The sequence below is a fragment of the Hemicordylus capensis genome, chromosome 3 (assembly GCF_027244095.1).
Source record: "Hemicordylus capensis ecotype Gifberg chromosome 3, rHemCap1.1.pri, whole genome shotgun sequence".
Lineage (NCBI taxonomy): Eukaryota > Metazoa > Chordata > Lepidosauria > Squamata > Cordylidae > Hemicordylus > Hemicordylus capensis.
In genome coordinates, this window is record NC_069659.1 from 203,106,694 (window position 1) to 203,124,194 (window position 17,501).

The window sequence follows — 17,501 nt, forward strand, 5'->3', positions numbered from 1 at the left end:
CCTTGGAGTCTGGCAAGATCTTACAGTCAGAACCAATATCACCCCAAAGAATCACTGTAGTTTTGGAAACTCTCTACATGACTTTCTTTCTTTGAGGACCTCCAACTGGGTCCCCGTATGCTGTTGGACTACAACTCCCATCATCACCCCTGAAGGCCACTGTGGCAGGGGATGATGGGAGTTGAATTAAAATGACCTCTGGTGACCCAGGCTGGAGAACTCCTGCTCAAAGACAAGCAAAGCCAACTGGATTACCACGCTGAAGCTCCCTAGGCTGATGGGTTCTGCAGGAGACCAGCATGGACAGAGCTGGATGTGCTAAGCCTTGTTTTAATTGGCTTCATGTTCTGAGACCTCAAACGCTTTTTAGTCTAAATAGAAGGTTTGAAGTAACGGCCAAAGAAGAGTTCCCTTGGAACCTTCAGACTTGCTGGAGAGAGCAACCAGGGTTTCCAGACAGCATAGAAGGTCACTGCATTGCTGACCGACAACAAGATGGGAGAGATCAACTCTTTGGTACCCAAGCTGTCACTCTTCTAGAGAGGCAACCCATCATTTTCCAGGCAAGGACACACACAGTTCTAGACTGGATGGCACAGCAGCAGATAGGCCACATCATGCCACAACAATCAGGTCTGCAGCAAGGTTGCAAAGCTGGCAACCAGAAAAGACTAAAAAGGAATGTGTCTCGATGGGATGGGTGGGAAAGCGATGTCCTTTCCCTGCAGCGCCCCCATGCCCTGGAATCCTGGAATAGACACGTGGCCAATATGCCCAAGTCAGTCCATGAACCCCACCCCTAGAGCTTACCGTGCAGGGAGGGAGAGGAACGTCACCCCCCATTTACGCTCGTGGGTTTCAGACGCTCCGGACTCATTCCAGTTAATGAATGCCATGACCAAGTTGCAGGAAAAACACAGCAGGGGCAAAATGTACTCTGAGTCTGCCGAGGATCTTGCCTCACATACTCAGCAGTCTCTCTTTTCAAGGGATTGCAGCTGCAAGGGGTGTGTAGTGGGCTATGCTTAGGTTCAGCTTGTCAAATCCCTGCAAAACCCAAAGCAAGCAAAAATCAACACAACCACCATGATACCGACCCGTTAGACAAGGACTCCAAAAACAACCCGCCAATAATCAAATAGAAAAGTGCTCCTGTGCTTGGTTGTAGGACTGGGCCAATTGCTTGAGGCCAGAACTACCACAGACCTCTCATCCCAGATCTCCCTCTCTCTCGGCAAGGTTTTGTTTCATGAAAGCTTGCCAGATCAAGCCTTTTAAAACGATGCACGAGTTACAAGCGGCTCGGTCCCTTTCGAGAGCTGGCAATTTCTTTTCTCAGCCAACGCCATTCAATATCTCCCCGGGAGAAGAGAAGAGCAGCCTTGCTAGATCAGACCCAAGACCTCTCGAGTCCAGCCTCCCGTACCACACAGTAGCGCACCAGTGGAGCCCTCCGGGAAGCTAACCACCAGGAGATGACGACATGCCTCCTCTCCTGCTGTTGCTCCCCTGGAGCTGGTATTCACAGGGGCCCTGCCTCTGAGCCTGGAGGTAGCCTCCATCCATCAGGACTAGCTGCCACCAGGAGCCCCGCATGGATTGATGTCACTCTCTTTATATCCAAGGAGCCAGTGTAGTGAACAGGGTTCTGCTTCCCCCCACAACCACCCTGTGAGGCAGGTTAGGCTGAGAGAGAAGTGACTGGCCCAGAGTCACCCAGTGAGGCTCAAGGCTGAACAGAGATCCCATCTCCCTGCTCCTCGCCCAGCACTCTAACCACTACACCACGCTGGCTCTCAAAAGAACCCTTTTCACCCCAGAGGGAACGAGTTTCAAAGTTGTTTATCGCCAGCACAATTAAATGCATACATCAAAGATAGTTTCAATGGAACTTTGAGAACTAGTTCTAATTGGAAGATTTGGGTTTCTTTTTGTAAAATGGTGCGCAGCTAGAATGCAGTACATTTCATCGTGACCATTCCTAGGAAGAGATGAGTTGCCCTTCTCTTCCCCTTGAGAAGCAGAGGCCACTGCCATGTGTCCAGCTGAGCCCCTCTGGATTTGGGCTTGAGAAGGAATTCTTTCGAGTCCTACAATGTCCTGGGGGAAATGGAAAAGATGGAGGATTCACGAGGATTGGCTGGAGAAAGGACGCCAGCAGCTGCTCTTGCAGGAATCCACTTGGCTCAGAACAAGCTGCCTCTCCCAAGCAAAACTGCAAAGATGCTGCCTGACCAATTCTTCACGGATGCTTTCCAGGGCCTTTCTGGGGACCATCGTTCTGAGCCAATTCAGGGGTTCTGCAGCAGCCCAACAAGTGAAACAGCACACGATGCTCCTTCTTTCCCTTCACTGGAGGCTTCCCTAACTTGGGTCTCCCAAGTTGTCATGGACTCCCATCTTCCAACTCCTGGGCTGCCCCGGCTGGGAATCCCCACTCAGCTCATCAGGAAAACGGGCAGTCACAGCATGCTGTCCTGCAGGGGTCCAAAGACTGGGAGGGCTCCCAGGGGGTCCTCTTGCCCCGTTGTTGCCCCTCCCCAGGCTGCAGCCAGCTGGGTGCTGAAGCTCTGCATCCCCTTCTTCTCCTTCTCCCCAGCCTCGCACCTAGCACTCCCCTTGACATGGACCGGACAAGACTTCCATGAGACGGCTTCTTGGCAACTTGGGAGGGGACAGAAATAGCCACGAGCCAGTGACTGGAGTCGCCCCCACCCCACCCCCTGCTTTTTAGGAGAGCACACACACACTCTGGTTTCATCTTAATTGCTGCCGCTCCTGCTTGGCTGCATCTCTGGAGTTCTTGGCTGAAGCTGATCTTTCCCCCAATTGGTTTGGCAGCAGAAACACTGACTGGGTGGCTCATTCCAAACTGGCTGGAGGAGGCCCCTGCCGGAAAAATGATCCATCTCTGGGTCTCCCTCTCAATACTCCTTATTTCTGGGATACCAGAAAGCGAAGATGAATATATGGGACATTGACCTGCAAAGAGACCTGAGCCTGGCCCCAATGCTTTGGAATTCTTTGGAGAATTCTGCCCCCAGCAGCTTTACTCCTGTCCTGCTAGAGATTCCACGCATCTCACTGCCTTGCACCATCGGAGAGCCTTCTTCAGGCTGGCCTGATAGAAGACTGGGCAACCCTGGAGGGAAGATTGCGGAACATCCCTGACCCTGTGCACATACCTGTGTGTCTCTGGGATTCGGCTATGAGCTCTGGCACTGTAAACACTCTCCTTATCCCACTGATTAAAACCAATTATCATCCGGGTGGACCAGGTGAGTTTGACTTTACCTGTTGTGATCATCCTCATCAGATTGCGGGGCTCCTCCTTCCCCTGCTCTTCTGCTAGGGACAGAATTGAGGGCAGCTACTCCTCTCAGTGGCCAGCACAAGAGGAGGAAGTGGGTCCCCTCTGGAGCCCCCCCCCCACCAGGGGATGGATGCCAGCATCCTGAGCTCCTTTCCCGACTGCTCACTGGCCTGCCCTCCAGGCTCTCCATTCAGACAAGGACTCAACAGGCAGCACCAGCCCCACAGCAGGGCTCGGCTGAACGGAGGGAGCGGGAGGGCAACGTCCTTTGCGTCCATAGCGGCAGTTTGGGCAGCAGCATAGCACAGAGAGGAGCTCTGTTCCTGAGCTCCTCACTTCCACTGTGCAAATAATTTTTTTTTCCTTCGCCCGACTATCGCGCGCTGGAGCGGGTAAGGTGGGCTCGGGCAGCTTGGTGGGCGATAGGCGGGGGCGACGGCCTTCTCATGGGCCCTTTTGGCCTGTAATCACCTGGGGGGAGGAGCGGGGAAGGGGATTTTGGAAAGCTGGGAGGGTGGGTGAGCGGGTGGCGAGAGGACCTCTTCCCCCCTCAATCACTGGCCGGGCGGTCTCTGGAGGGGCCGCTGCCATCCTCCGGGGCCGGCCCGGGCCCTTCACGGTCGGCTCTGTCCCGCCGGCCTCCGTTGGCCTCCATTCCGTCCCCCGTCTCCCCAGCTTGGTTGCTGTCTCTTCTGGGCGAGGCGGTGGCTCTGCCGCCGCTCGGCCAGTTTCCCCCGCCGGCACTTCTCCGGCTTCTTCAGGGCGGCCGCTTGTGGCTGTCCAAGATGTCCGCCGGGTGCTGGCGGTCGTGTCTCCCTTGCCCTGTTCTGGGCCTGCGCTTCGCGCAGGCCCAGAACAGGGCAGGGAGGCACGAACAGACGCTTGGTGCCCGTCCACGGACAGACACCAAGCGTTTTATTAGAGAGGATAAAAGGAGGGATGGAAGGATTTAAAACCAGGGCATGAACATGTCTAGAGAAATTAAGTAGGCTTCACATCAGTCCTATTCCTTATCCCACCATCTTGTTTCACACCCACACAGCGCGGCCTGGAGGGTACTGATCCATCTCAAACTGATCCTTTCTGTCTTAAGTTCACCAGGTTTCTTTCTAAAAAGCCCGGTGCACTTGACCAGGCTCAAGGTATTGAAATGCTGCCCAGGAAGCCCGTTGCTAGAGGCAGGCATACAGGCAAGACATCATGAGGGCTAGGGATGTGCAAAAAATTTCGGGCACAGAACGATCTGTGCCCGAAATGAACAATTTTGGGTGATTCGGGACTGAACCGAATCACCCCCGATGTCCCCCGAATTTTTTCAGGCACAAGCCAAATCACCCGAATTTCGGACCTGAAAAATCCGGGTGATTTGGTTCATGGTTGATTTTTGGTGAATTTTTAAAGTTTTAGTGACTTTGGGGCAGTTCGGGGGCATACCATGGGATCTGGGCAAAAGGAGTGGGGTGGGGTGGTAGTGCCTAATGGGTGCAGGCTACCACCCCAATTTCAGGGGGATTGGGCAAAGGGCTGATTTTTGGTAAATTTCTGAAATTTTCATGTCTTTGGGGCAGATTGGGTCATATTGGGGCAGAAAGTGGGGCCTGGGCAGAATAGTGGGGTGGGGTGGTAGTGCCTAATGTGTGGAGGCTACCACCCCAATTTCAGGGGGTTTGAGCAAAGGGGTGATTTTTTGAGAATTTTTGAAGTTTTAGTGATTTGGGGGCAGTTTGGGGGCAGAAAGTGGATCTGCTCCAAAAGAGTGGGGTGGGGTGGTAGTGCCTAATGGGTGGAGGCTACCACCCCAATTTCAGGGGGATTGGGCAGAGGGCTGATTTTTTGAGAATTTTTGAAGTTCGGGTGTCTTTGGGGCAGATTGGGGGCAGAAAGTGGATCTGCCCCAAAGGAGTGGGCTGGGCTGGTAGATAGTGTCTAATGGGTGGAGGCTACCACCCATCCCCAATTTAAGAGTGATTGGGCAGGGGGTGAATTTTGGTTAATATATTTGTATGAGGTTTGTCTTCATAAGGTGAAGTGTGCTAAATTGATTACTTCCTCATATTATTCATAGTAAAGGAAAGTGTGAAAAAGTGAAAGTGGGGTCATGAGAGTTGTTTAATTGAAAAAAAACTCATTTGCTATGATAGAATGAGAATTCACACCTCAGAAAAAACTCCCTGCCGGGCAGGGCTGGAGCTGGAGGCAGGGGCTTCAGCGGGGGGAATGCGGCTGGCCCAGGAATGGGTGGAAGCGGCCGGATGGTAGCTGCCACTGGAGGCAGGGGCTTCCGTGGGGGTGGCGGCGCTGGTCCTGGGAGGGGTGGCAGCTGCTGACCTGGCGTCCGCTGCAAACCCTGGATTGAAGAAGAGGAAGAGAGGCGTGAGGAGGGCTCCTCTTGTGCTCTGGAAGGTGAAAGGAAGACGGGGGGCCCCCAACCCCAGCCCCACTGATCTACCTGCTGACCCCAATAGGTACAGGTGAAACTCGGAAAATTAGAATATCGTGCCAAAGTCCATTAATTCCAGTAATGCAAATTAAAAGGTGAAACTGATATATGAGACAGACGCATTACATGCAAAGCGAGATAAGTCAAGCCTTAATTTGTTATAATGGTGATGATCATGGCGTACAGCTCATGAAAACCCCAATTCCACAATCCCAGACAATTAGAATATTACATGGAACCAAGAAGACAAGGATTGTAGAATAGAACATTATCGGACCTCTGAAAAGTATAAGCATGCATATGTATTCAGTACTTGGTTTGGGCCCCTTTTGCAGCAATTCCTGCCTCAATGCGGCGTGGCATGGATGCTATCAGCCTGTGGCACTGATGAGGTATTATGGAAGACCAGGATGCTTCATTAGCAGCCTTCAGCAATTCTGCATTATTTGGTCTCATGTCTCTCATCCTTCTCTTGGCAGTGCCCCATAGATTCTCTATGGGGTCAGGTCAGGCGAGTTTGCTGGCCAATCAAGCACAGTACACTGTATACTTTTCGGAGGTCCGATATTGTTCTATTCTTCAGTCCTTGTCTTCTTGGTTCCATGTAATATTCTAATTTTCTCCGGGGCCAGAAGTCCAGGGCCTGCAGAAGTCCTGGGGGCCCCCAGATGCTCTTGAGTCTGTCCTGAGTGGTGCAGTTTGTGCCCTCAAGATCCTACGTGTTAAAAAATGATGCTTAACTTGCCTGACCCAAAGGCCTTTAGGTCCAGGCTCAGAAATTATCTAGGTGCACCTCTGGTCACCCGCATGAATATCCAGCTCTGTCACAACCTCCTTCCCCATCTTTTACAGGTGGAGACCTAACAGCAGCTCTTCCACAGCACTCTCTACATCACCACCTGGCCATGTCTAGGCAGTCTCTTTCCGCATGCGTTGGAATGATTTATAACTCCACACTGATGCCAAGCTAACCACCCAGCGGGATTCTCCATTAGACATGCCGTCCGCTTCAAGGGGCCGGTTTGTATGTTAAGCGTCTGCTGTTTTTTACTGTTAACTCCGCAGGAATCTCTTTCCAGGTATGTCAAGACCTACCTGCTTCCAGACAAAGCGCAGATGGGCAAGAGGAAGACATCCGTCAGGAAGAGGACCGTGAGCCCCATTTACAACGAGGTGTTGCGGGTAAGGATGGATAAAAGCGTGGGGAGGGACGGAGCAGGGAAAGGGCTGTGGCTCGGCGGCAGAGCATCTGCTTTGCGTGTCCCAGTTTCAGAACTTGGCAGCAGCTTCAGGTAGGGCTGGAAAGACTCTTACCTGAAACTCTGGAGAGCTGCTGCCAGTCAGAGTAGATAATACTGAGCTGTGGAGATAGGAAGGAACATAGGAAGCTGCCTTCTGCTGAGTCTGACCATTGGTGCATCTAGCTCAGTACTGTCTGCACAGACTGGCAGCAGCTTCTCCAAGGTTGCAGGCAGGCGTCTCTCTCAGCCCTCTCTTGGAGATGCTGCCAGGGAGGGAACTTGGAAACGAGATGCTCTTCCCAGAGCAGCCCCATCCCCTGAGGGGAATCTCTTCCAGTGCTCACATGTTTCCCATCCAAATGCAAACCAGGGCAGACCGTGTTTAGCAAAGGGGGAAACTCGTGCTTACTACCACAAGACCAGAGCCACCTAATGGCACAGTGGGGAAGCAACCTGCCTAGAGAGCAGGAGGTTGCCGGTTCGAATCCTCACTGGTGTGTTTCCCAGAATGTGGGAAACTCCTCTGTCGGGCAGCAGCGATATAGGAAGGTGCTGGAAGGCATCGTCTCATACTGCGTGGGAGATGGCAATGGTAAACCCTCCTGTAGTCTACCAAGAAAACCACAGGGCTCTGTGGGTGCCAGGAGTCAAAATCGACTCGGCAGCACAACCTTTCCTTTCCTTTCCTTTCCTTTCCTTTCCTTTCCTTTCCTTTCCTTTCCTTTCCTTTCCTACCACAAGACCTGTTCTGCCCCAATTTTAGATGGATAGATGGTCTGACTCGGCAGAAGGCAGCTTCTTATGTAAGCCATGATATTATCATCATCACCACTATACTGTGCCTCTTTCCAACAACAAAATAAGTGACCAAATGTTTAAAAAAGGAACAAGAAAATAGTTCCCTGTCCCAAAAGGGCCCACAGTCTTTAAAAAAATAAATAAAGGGGAGACACCCGCAACAGCCCCTGATAACAGGAATGCTATGCTGGGCTGAATAGGGGCAGTTGCTCTTCGCCTGCTAAATATAATAATTCTGAATATATCACAGCTGTTTGGGGCTGGGATCAGACACTTTCTGTTAGAGTCAGGAGAAGAAGGTGGCTGCTTCCTCTCTCTCTCTCTTTTTTCTTCCACCAGGGGCGTAGCAAGGTTGGACTGGGCCCAGAGACACGATTTTAAAATGCCCCCCCCCCAAAGTCCAGGGCCTCCGCACAACCCAGGCCCCCAAGGATTTAAGTCTGATATTCCAAAATAAGTGTGCTGCCTGCAAATACATTTCACTGAATACACACACACACATCACAATATATAGTGATATACATTGAGTACTATACATTTGTATTACTTTTAATGCCTAGAACACACTAGAAAGATGAATTATTAAAATGGGCCCCTCGCTGCAGATTAGCAAAGGAGACTTTCAACCATGCAGGGTGAGCCTATGTCTGTGTTCTCAGAATTCTGAACAAATTCAGTCAAGTTTGATTGCAGGAGGTTTTTCACAGGAGGCTTTTAAAGCCCTTTAAGACACATCTCCTCTGGAATGGAGGTGCTGCATTCCCATGTTGGCCAGATTTACTCTGAAGTCCCTGCAAGTTATTGGGGAGCAGTTCACACACAAGAAAAATAAAATAAAATAAAAGCACCACACATGCTTCACAGTTCTCACTCAGACCTTCTGGGTTGCAAAACAACTTGAACATAAGTGCATTTATAAATGAATGAATGAATAAATAAAATTAATAAAATACTGTTCCAGAAGTTTTTGCAATTTTCTGCCATGAAACAAGCCACTTATAGGACTTTTTAGATAGTTTTTTAAAGTCAGCAAATTTTCCAAGCTGTTTCAAAATGAATATTCAGAGACTTCTCGGTCCCTCCCCCCCCCCATATCCAAGCTCTATGGCAAGCAGATCCCTATATATGGGGGGGGGGGGCGGGAAAGGTAACCACAAAAAGGAGTTCACACTCTACCTGGAAAATGCTGGTCTGGGTTAAGCAGGGCAGCAAGGGGTCTTCTGCTGCAGAGAACACTCTGGCTGCCTCCCCCTTCCTGGCTGGCTTGGGCCCTACTCGAGTTCAGGCTTCACTGCGGCCTACACGGAGGCCTCCGTGGAAGCCCCGCCCACCCGCCGATCCGCTGAGAGGCGCCCGGGAGAAAAGCAGCTTGCCTGCTGCTTGGATGGCCGAGCAGGAGGACCAGCAGGAGAGGGGGCCAAGAGGGCAAGGGGCTGAGAGGCTATGGGGCTGGGCAGGGGGCAATGGGGAGTCACATGAGGTGCCCCTGGGGTGCCCCTCCAGGCAGTGGGGCCCCCAGACAACTGTCTCCCCTTGCCCTATCATTGTTACGTGCCTGTCTTCCACCAACTTGCATCGCCTTCCACCATCTTCCACAGTAATGCTGACCAAGGAGCTGCCAGACCATTAACTGGGCCCTGTGGTATGATGTAACTGGGAGAACAGGAAGAAAAGGGAAGGCGAGCTGGCCCTGTGGGAGCAGCCATGACTTGTCCCCTTTGCTAATCAAGGTTTGCCTTAGTTTGCATTTAGATGCGTAGCTACATGTAAGTGCAATAAGATATGGGGCCACAGCTCAGTGGCAGAGCATCTGCTTTGCATGCAGAAGGTCCCAGGTTCAATCCCTGGCAGCATTTCCAGGTAGGGCTAGGAGAGAGACTCCTGCCTGTAATGTAGGAGAAGCTGCTGCCAGTCTGGGTAGACAAGAGTGAGCTAGATGAGCCAAGGGTCTGACTTGATAGAAGGCAGCTTCCTATGTTCCTAAAAGCAAAACGCATGCATGTTTCAAGGAGAGGAGAGCTGGTCTTGTGGTAGCAAGCACAACTTGTCCCCTTAGCTAAGCAGGGTCAGCACTGGTTGCAGATGAGGGAAAACGTGTAAGCACTGGAAGAGATTCCCCTCAGGGGATGGGGCTGCTCTGGGAAAAGCAAGTGCCTGCTTGCATGCAGAAGGTTCCAAGTTCCCTCCCGGGCAGCATCTCCAAGAGAGGGCTGAGAGAGACTCCTGCCTGCAACCTTGGAGAAGCTGCTGCCAGTCTGTGAAGACAATCCTGAGCTAGATAGACCAAGGGTCTGACTCAGTATCTGGCAGCTTCCTATGTTCCTAAACTCTCTTTCTCCTTCTCGGCAGTATAAAATAGAGAAAATGGTTCTGCTGATTCGGAAGCTGAGTCTTTCGGTGTGGCACAATGACCCTTTGGGGAGGAACAGCTTCTTGGGTGAGATGGAAGTCATACAAACATAGGAAGCTGCCTTATCCCGAGTCGGGCCAGTGGCCCATCTAACTCAGTGTTGTCTGCACGGACTGGCAGCGGCTCTCTCCCGGGTTTCAGGCAGGAGTCTTTCCCAGCCCTACCCAAAGATACTACCAAGGTTTGAACCTCCAACCTGCCCTATCCCCCAAAGATCAAGGAGTGCTCATAGGAACACAAGAAGCTGCCTTCTAGTCAGGCCCTGGGTCCATGTAGCTCAGCATTGTCTACACTGACTGGCAGCGGCTTCTCCAAGGCAGGAGTCTTTCCCAGCCCTTCTTGGAGATGCTGCCAAATATTTAACCTGCAGCCTTCTCCATACGGAGCAGATGCTCTGCCACTGATCTATGGCCCCACCCCATATTATAAAGTAAAGAATGGTTTCACTTGTTATCAATGTCATGTTTTCCTTGCACAGGGCAGTACACACAGTCTCCCTCCTATTTTATGCTCACAACAACCTTGCAAGGTAGGCGAGATTGAGTGAGAGCAACTGGGTCACCAGTGAGCCCCGCTAATGAGCAGGGATGTGAACAGGAATCTACCTGCCCCAGTTTATCCACTATAGCACATTTTACTGTCCATTGGGATCTGTTTTATTAAGACTTTTGGATGAAGGAAGCTAACATACTTCTTGGCAACCAACCAACTATGTCTCTTGATCCTTCATGGCAGGTCGAAAGACCCCTCCGTCTGGGGAGGTCCATATCTGGGTCAAGGACACCAAAGATCTGCCCCAGTTACGTCCCTCCGGAGTGGACTCCTTTGTGAAATGGTAGGTGTGTCATGGGGCGGGGGGTGGATTTCATACCCACACGGACCCAAGCAAGCACAACCATATGCTTCCATGGTGCTCATTCATCACACATACCTTCGCTGACAAAGAAATGCTCAGAGGTGTCCCTACCACTTTAAACCCTAAGCAGTTTAGAGCCAACATATCTGAACATGACTCCACCCACCATATAAGATCCATGAGGGAAGCCCTCTTTTTGTTTCTCACCTCTGTCTGATGCTCAGTTGGTGGCGATGCAGGACAGAGCTTTTTCGGATCCCCCACTCTGTAGAACTCCCTGCCACTTGAGGTGCACTTGGTGGTGCCTTCCCTGCTCGTTTTCCAATCATCTCTTGATATTTTTTTTATCCCAGCAGGCCTCTTAAGTGTGTTAAATGTTGCCACTATGAACTCCGCTCTCTTGGCTTGGGATCCAAGTTCCATCGTGGATATTAAAGTAATAATAAATAGTAATAGCTAGGCTCCGGAGGGCTTGAATTCTGTTTGCTTAGCTGAATGACTGGAAAAAATAAGTGGAAGATGACATTTCTCTGTCGCCATTCTGCCTGATGTCAAATGCTCTTTCTCCCTTGCAAGCTACGTTCTTCCAGACACCAGTAAAAAGAGCTACCAGAAGACCCGCATTGTCCAGAGGGACTCCAACCCGGTGTTTAACCACACCATCGTGTACGACGGCTTTCATACAGAAGATCTGAAGGATGCCTGTGTCGAGCTGACCGTCTGGGATCATGAGAAACTGACCAATCACTTTCTGGGAGGGATCCGGCTGGGACTTGGGACAGGTAATAACGAGGCCCTTTCGCCTCATTCCAGTTTCGACATGAAACATGTTCTCCTTGCCCAGAAAATATAAACAGGGAGAGCAGACATCCAAAGGGCATGTTTTGGACCGCAAATCAAAATGGAAAGGGCTTCTCTTCAGAAGCGTGGCTGGGCGGAAATTAGAATTCACAGCAAGCCAGGCCTCTGCACCATTGAAATCAATGAGTACCGTTCATTTCCCATTAATTTCCCATTAATTTTAGTAGGATGTAGTCATGACTAACATAGCCCGGATGATTTCAGGGGTTGAACCTGAAGCCATCAGCATGCAAGTTGTACACTGGACTCGGGTCAGGACATCCTAAAATGAATGACAGCGAATGCCCACTAAAATGCACTGGTTCTTTCCAAATGGCAAGGGGACTGCATGGAATTTCTGAATGGCCAATGGAGAGGAGAGGAGAGCTGGTCTTGTGGCTGCAAGCATGACTTGTCCCCTTAGCTAAGCAGGGTTTGCCCTGGTTGCATATGAATGGGAGACTAGAAGTGTGAGCACTGTCAGAGATTCCCCTCAGGGGATGGAGCTGCTCTGGGAAGAGCAGAAGGTTCCAAGTTCCCTCACTAGCATCTCCAAGACAGGGCTGAGAGAGATTCCCGCCTGCAACCTCGGAGAAGCCACTGCCAGTCTGTGAAGACAATACTGAACTAGGTAGACCAATGGTCTGATTCAGTATATGGCAGCTTCCTATGTTTCTAACCAGTGCATCTTAGTGGGCATTCCCTGTCATTCTTGACTATATGATCCTATTGATATATTTGTGCAAGAGTTTGTTTCAATTTGTCGCTTAAGATGATGGTGAAATGCAGCAGTCATGCTAACTGAGGAAAGAGGCACCTCTTAGAAAGTGGTCTAGTTCTCTTGCATTTAGCAGGGGGAGAGCAACTGTCCCTCTTCAGACCAGTACACTGTCCCTACAGTGGCTGTTGGCTGGCGTCTCTCTTGTGTCTCTGTGGGGCAGGGAACCATCTTCTCCTTGCTTTTGCTATGAAAGCTGTTTGGGGAATTTTTCTGCTCGAGAAGCAGGGTAGACAAGTGAGGGGGATAAATAAGAAGTGGGGCAAAGACCGGCCTTGCTGAAGGGGCCCCTGCTGACTGGGCCGAAGGGCACCTTCTCAAAATGGCGGCTCTCTCGTATCCCACAAGAGGGGGAGCAACTGTCCCTATTCAGCCCAGCCCAGTGTCCTTCCCAGTGGCTGTTGCTGGCGTCTCGTTGGTGTTTCTTTTTCGCCTGCAAGCCCCTTGGAGGCAGAGAACCATCTACTCATGCCTTTTGCTGTGGAAGCCCCTTTGGGAACCTTTTCTGTGGAACGGCAGAGGGGACAGCTGCTCCATAAATAATAAATGAGCAGCCCCCCTCAGGCAAAGGTCGGCCTCGTTAAGTACCTGCTGACCAGGCTAGGGGGCACCTTCTCAAAATGGCGGCTCTCTTCCATTTAGAGGTGCTGTCCCTGTCCAGCCCAGCCTAGGTGGCTGTTGCTTGGGCTCTCCTTTGTCTTTCTTTTTAGACGGTGAGCCCCTTGGGGCAGAGAACCATCTTCTCACTCCTGTTGCCTTGGAAACTGCTTTGGGGACTTTTCCGGTGGAAAAGCAGAGGGGACAGCTGCTCAGTGAATAATGAATGAGCGGCCCCCTCAGGCAAAGGTCGGCCTCGTTAAGGGGCCTCTGCTGGGCCAAGAAGCACCTTTTCAAAATGGCGGCCGGGGAGAGCAGCTGGCCCTATTCAGCCTAGAATAGCATCCCTCCCAGTTGCTGGGGGTCTCCCTTGTGTCTCCCTCCCTTAGATTGGGAGCCTCTTTGGGGCAGGGAACCATCTTTTCTCCTTGCTGTTGCTATAGAAATTCCTTTGGGAACTTTTCTGTGGAAAAACAGAGAGGACAGCAGCTGCTCAGCGAATAATGAATGAGCAGCCCCCTCAGGCAAAGGCCGCCCTCCTTCAAGGGGCTCCTGCTGACTGAGCCAAACGACACTTTTCCAAAATGGCGGCTCTCTTCCATTCAGCAGGGGGAGAGTAGCTGGCCCTGTTCAGCACACAAAGTATAGCAGCCTTCCCAGTGGCTCTTGCTAGGATCTCTCCGCGTCACCCACCCCTCTCTCTCAGCTTGTTTTAGACCATGAGCTCTTTTGGAGCAGAGAGCCATTTCCTCATCCCTTTTGCTATGTAAACTGCTCTGAGAACTGCTGTGATATATATGTGTTGCAGCTGGGGACAATGGGAGTTGTAGTCCACCAACATCGGGAGAGTCTCAAGTCGGCCATCCCTGCTTCCGAGACCAGTGTCGTTGAGCCTGGAAGAGCCTGTGGGTTAAATGAGTGGCCTTGAGTAACAGGGTTGCCAACCCTGACTGGAGCTCTTCCTGCAAGGTTCCCCCTGCTCCCATTTTTGTAATGCAATATCTTTCACCACACCAGGCCAGAAGAACCTCCAGGATTACTTTCAGTAGTGGATCCTGGAGGGCAGGGCTGGCAAACCTCAGGTCGCTCAAGAAAAACAGCTAGATCTAACCGCTGTGACTATACTGTATTTACCTGAATACAAGACTAGGTTTATTCCAAGTATTTTGATCTTAGAAATCAGGAGGTCATCTTATATTCAGAGTCCTGTTATTTTTGAGTCAATGTAGGTATAACTTGAATGTAACCTCTACTTTTTAAGGGGATCGTCTTAAATTCAGAGTCATCTTCCATAGGGTATTTCCATTTTAGACAGTCAATGGTGCTTTTCTTCTGTGTTTGACAAGGAACACCATTAAGGGAGGAGAGCTGGTCTTGTGGTAACGAGTATGAATTGCCGCCTTTGCTAAACAGAGTCCACCCTAGTTTGCACTGAATGGGAGTCTACATGTGTGAGCACTGTAAGATATTCCCCTCAGGGGATGGGGCCGCTCTGGGAAGAGCACCTGCACACTTGCATGCAGCAGGTTCCATAACTCAGTGGAAGAGCATCTTTTTACTTGCATGCATAAGGTTCCAAGTTCTCTCCCTGGCAACTCCAAGACAGGGCGGAGAGAAACTCTGGCCTGCAGTCCTGGAGAAGCCGCTGCCAGTCTGTGTAGACAAGACTGAACTAGATGGACCAATGGTCTGACCCAGCCTGAGGCAGCTTCCTATGTTCCTATGATACACACAGTCCTACCATGAACGTGACTGCTTGCAGCAGAGATTATGACCTCTCAAAAAAGGAGCACGATCATAGGTTGCCCCTTTTCATAGCCGCTGATACAGCAGTTCGTAGGAATATAGGAAGCTGCCTCATACTGAGTCAAACCCTGGGTCCATCTAGCTTAGTACTGTCTACACTAGGGATTCTCAATGTTGGGTCCCCATATATTATTGGACTTCAACTCCCATAATCCCCAGCCCCAGCGGCCTTTGGCTGGGGATTATGGGAGCTGAAGTCCAATATCATCTGAAGACCCAATGCTGAGAATCCCTACTCTACACTGACTGGCAGCGTCTCTCCAAAGTTTCAGGCTGGAATCTTTCTAGCCCTACCTGGAGATGCTGCCAGGGATTGAACCGAGGACCTTCTGTATGCAAGTCCTACGGTGGGCATTCTAAAATGAATGGCATTGAATGCCCACTGAAATGCACTGGTTTCTTCCTAATGGCCATGAAATGCACCGAATGGCCATTTGGAAATGCCATGCATTCCTATGGCCATTTGGAAGGAACCAGGGTATTACAGTGGGCATTCCCTGTCATTCATTTTAGCACATTCCCTCGAGTCCTCATGATCAAATGCATGGTGTCAGCCTAGCGGACATAGGACCCTTGGTCTGTCTGTCTGAGTATTGTCTACACCAGGGATTCTCAACGTTGGGTCCCCAGATGTTATGGGACTTCAACTCCCATTATCCCAACCAAAGGCCGCTGGGGCTGAGGATTATGGAAGTTTAAGTCCAATAACTTCTGGGGACCCAACGTTGAGAATCCCTGGTCTACACTGACTGGCAGCAGCTCTCCAAGGTTTCAAGCAGATGTCTCTCCAGCCCTACTTCCACTGAACTACCGCCCCATCCCCCAAAGGGAATATCTGACAGTACTCACATGTAGACAGCCATCCAAATACAAACCTGGGCAGACCCTGCTTAGCAAAGGGGACCATTCACGTTCTCTACCCCAAGACCAGCTCTCCTCCTCCCCGAGGCTCACTTGTTTCTTGTTTCTTTCAAAGGCTCCAGCTATGGGATTGCCGTTGACTGGATGGACTCCACACAAGAGGAGGTCGCATTTTGGCAGGAAATGATGACCACGGCGAATGAATGGATTGAAGCGTCCCTGCCTTTGCGCTCTCTGGCTGGAAAAAGGAAGCTGAAATGAACAGCTGGCAGCAGCCCACAGAGGAACGGAGAACCGTTTACACAGAGAAGAGGGCCAATGCAAAGCTGGCTGACCTCAGGATTGCCTGTGCAATGCACTTCGAAAGGACAAGGTATTATTACTCATCCCAAGAGAGGACTGAGCGGATTTTACATCCCAGCTAGCTGAAAGACCTGCTGCTCGTCACCTCTCCATCATCTAGACCTTAGATTTTATTCGACTTTGGGTTTGTACCCAGAGAGCAGGGAAGAAATGGTGTAAATATGTTTATAGTTTATTTTATTACAGTGTCCATGATGCTGTTTCGTTTGTGCCTCCCCATAGAGGAAGTTATGACAAAACTTTGGCTAGTACAGCCACCAGTACACACAGTATCACAACAAAGTTGAAGCAAACCATGATGCAAATGAAACATGAAAAATCTGTACTAGGATATGCCTGGGTTACCAGCTCTCCAGGATCGACTGAGAGTTCTCCAGGAGCTGGCATTCATCTCCCATCCACATGTTATGTTCAACACTTGTACAGGTGCACAATGTATACAGGTACAGATCTGTACACAGGTACACTCATTCACATGTTATGCTGAACACAGGTACAGAAGTACCTCTCTATACCAGGCATTTGAAGGGCCTGTATCCAGGTTCACTTTTGAAAGGAACACAGGTACAGTACAGTCATTCACACAAACACATGTACAGCATAATGTTTGAATCGGGCTCAGAATGCTGAAGATTTTAATGGTTTGATATAATGAAAAATATTTCATTAGCGAGTCTCCAGGAAGCACTTCAGTCTGCTATCAGACCACAATCCCATTTCTGACCGTTTGTGTGCTGACCCCTGGAAACAAGTGTTGAATACAGTCTAATCCAACAAGGTACTTCCTACATTCTTAAAGGGGAAGGGGCATACCCCAAGAGGGATCCCTGTGGGATTTTAAAGACGAACAGATTTATTGGGGTCCCTGGTGAAAGAGCCTCTTGTCCACAAAAACATTTGTTGCAATAAATCCACCAGTCTGTCTGACTGGTACAAGATTGGAGAAGGTCCAAGGTTGAAATCATTTAATGTTGGGGTACTGTAACAGACTTCACATGGCTACCCCTCAAGAATTTAATACGGGCAACTTACACCTTAACTGCTGCAAAATCCTGAATGCCTGTGTTCTTGCTTCGTAAGTTTAGACCACAGAGAATCTAGTAAGGGGGCCGGGTGACAGGCCACAGAAGAATTAAGCCTTCCTCTGCTGTAAGAGTTCTCAGCCGATGCCATTGTAATCCCCATATGTGGTTGGACT

The 17,501-nt window shown here is 50.4% G+C and overlaps 1 protein-coding gene across 1 annotated transcript; it reads left to right on the forward strand.

The window, feature by feature from the left end:
* The first annotated feature begins 10,150 nt into the window (after nt 1-10,150).
* LOC128351705 (synaptotagmin-like protein 2) lies at nt 10,151-16,503 on the forward strand. Its single transcript, XM_053311461.1, has 4 exons — nt 10,151-10,229; nt 10,938-11,037; nt 11,635-11,840; nt 16,056-16,503. Exons 1-4 carry the CDS (start codon nt 10,157-10,159, stop codon nt 16,199-16,201), a joined length of 525 nt encoding a protein of 174 aa, XP_053167436.1. The 5' UTR covers nt 10,151-10,156; the 3' UTR covers nt 16,202-16,503.
* Nucleotides 16,504-17,501: the final 998 nt, after the last annotated feature.

What these genes read in the sequence shown, in the direction of transcription:
- LOC128351705 (XM_053311461.1), top strand. Translation starts at nt 10,157, where the DNA reads ATGGTTCTGCTGATTCGGAAGCTGAGTCTTTCGGTGTGGCACAATGAC. An exon ending in GGGGAGGAACAGCTTCTTGG is followed by an intron (nt 10,230 to 10,937) that starts GTGAGATGGAAG and finishes CCTTCATGGCAG; the next exon opens with GTCGAAAGACCCCTCCGTCT. An exon ending in CCGGCTGGGACTTGGGACAG is followed by an intron (nt 11,841 to 16,055) that starts GTAATAACGAGG and finishes TTTCTTTCAAAG; the next exon opens with GCTCCAGCTATGGGATTGCC.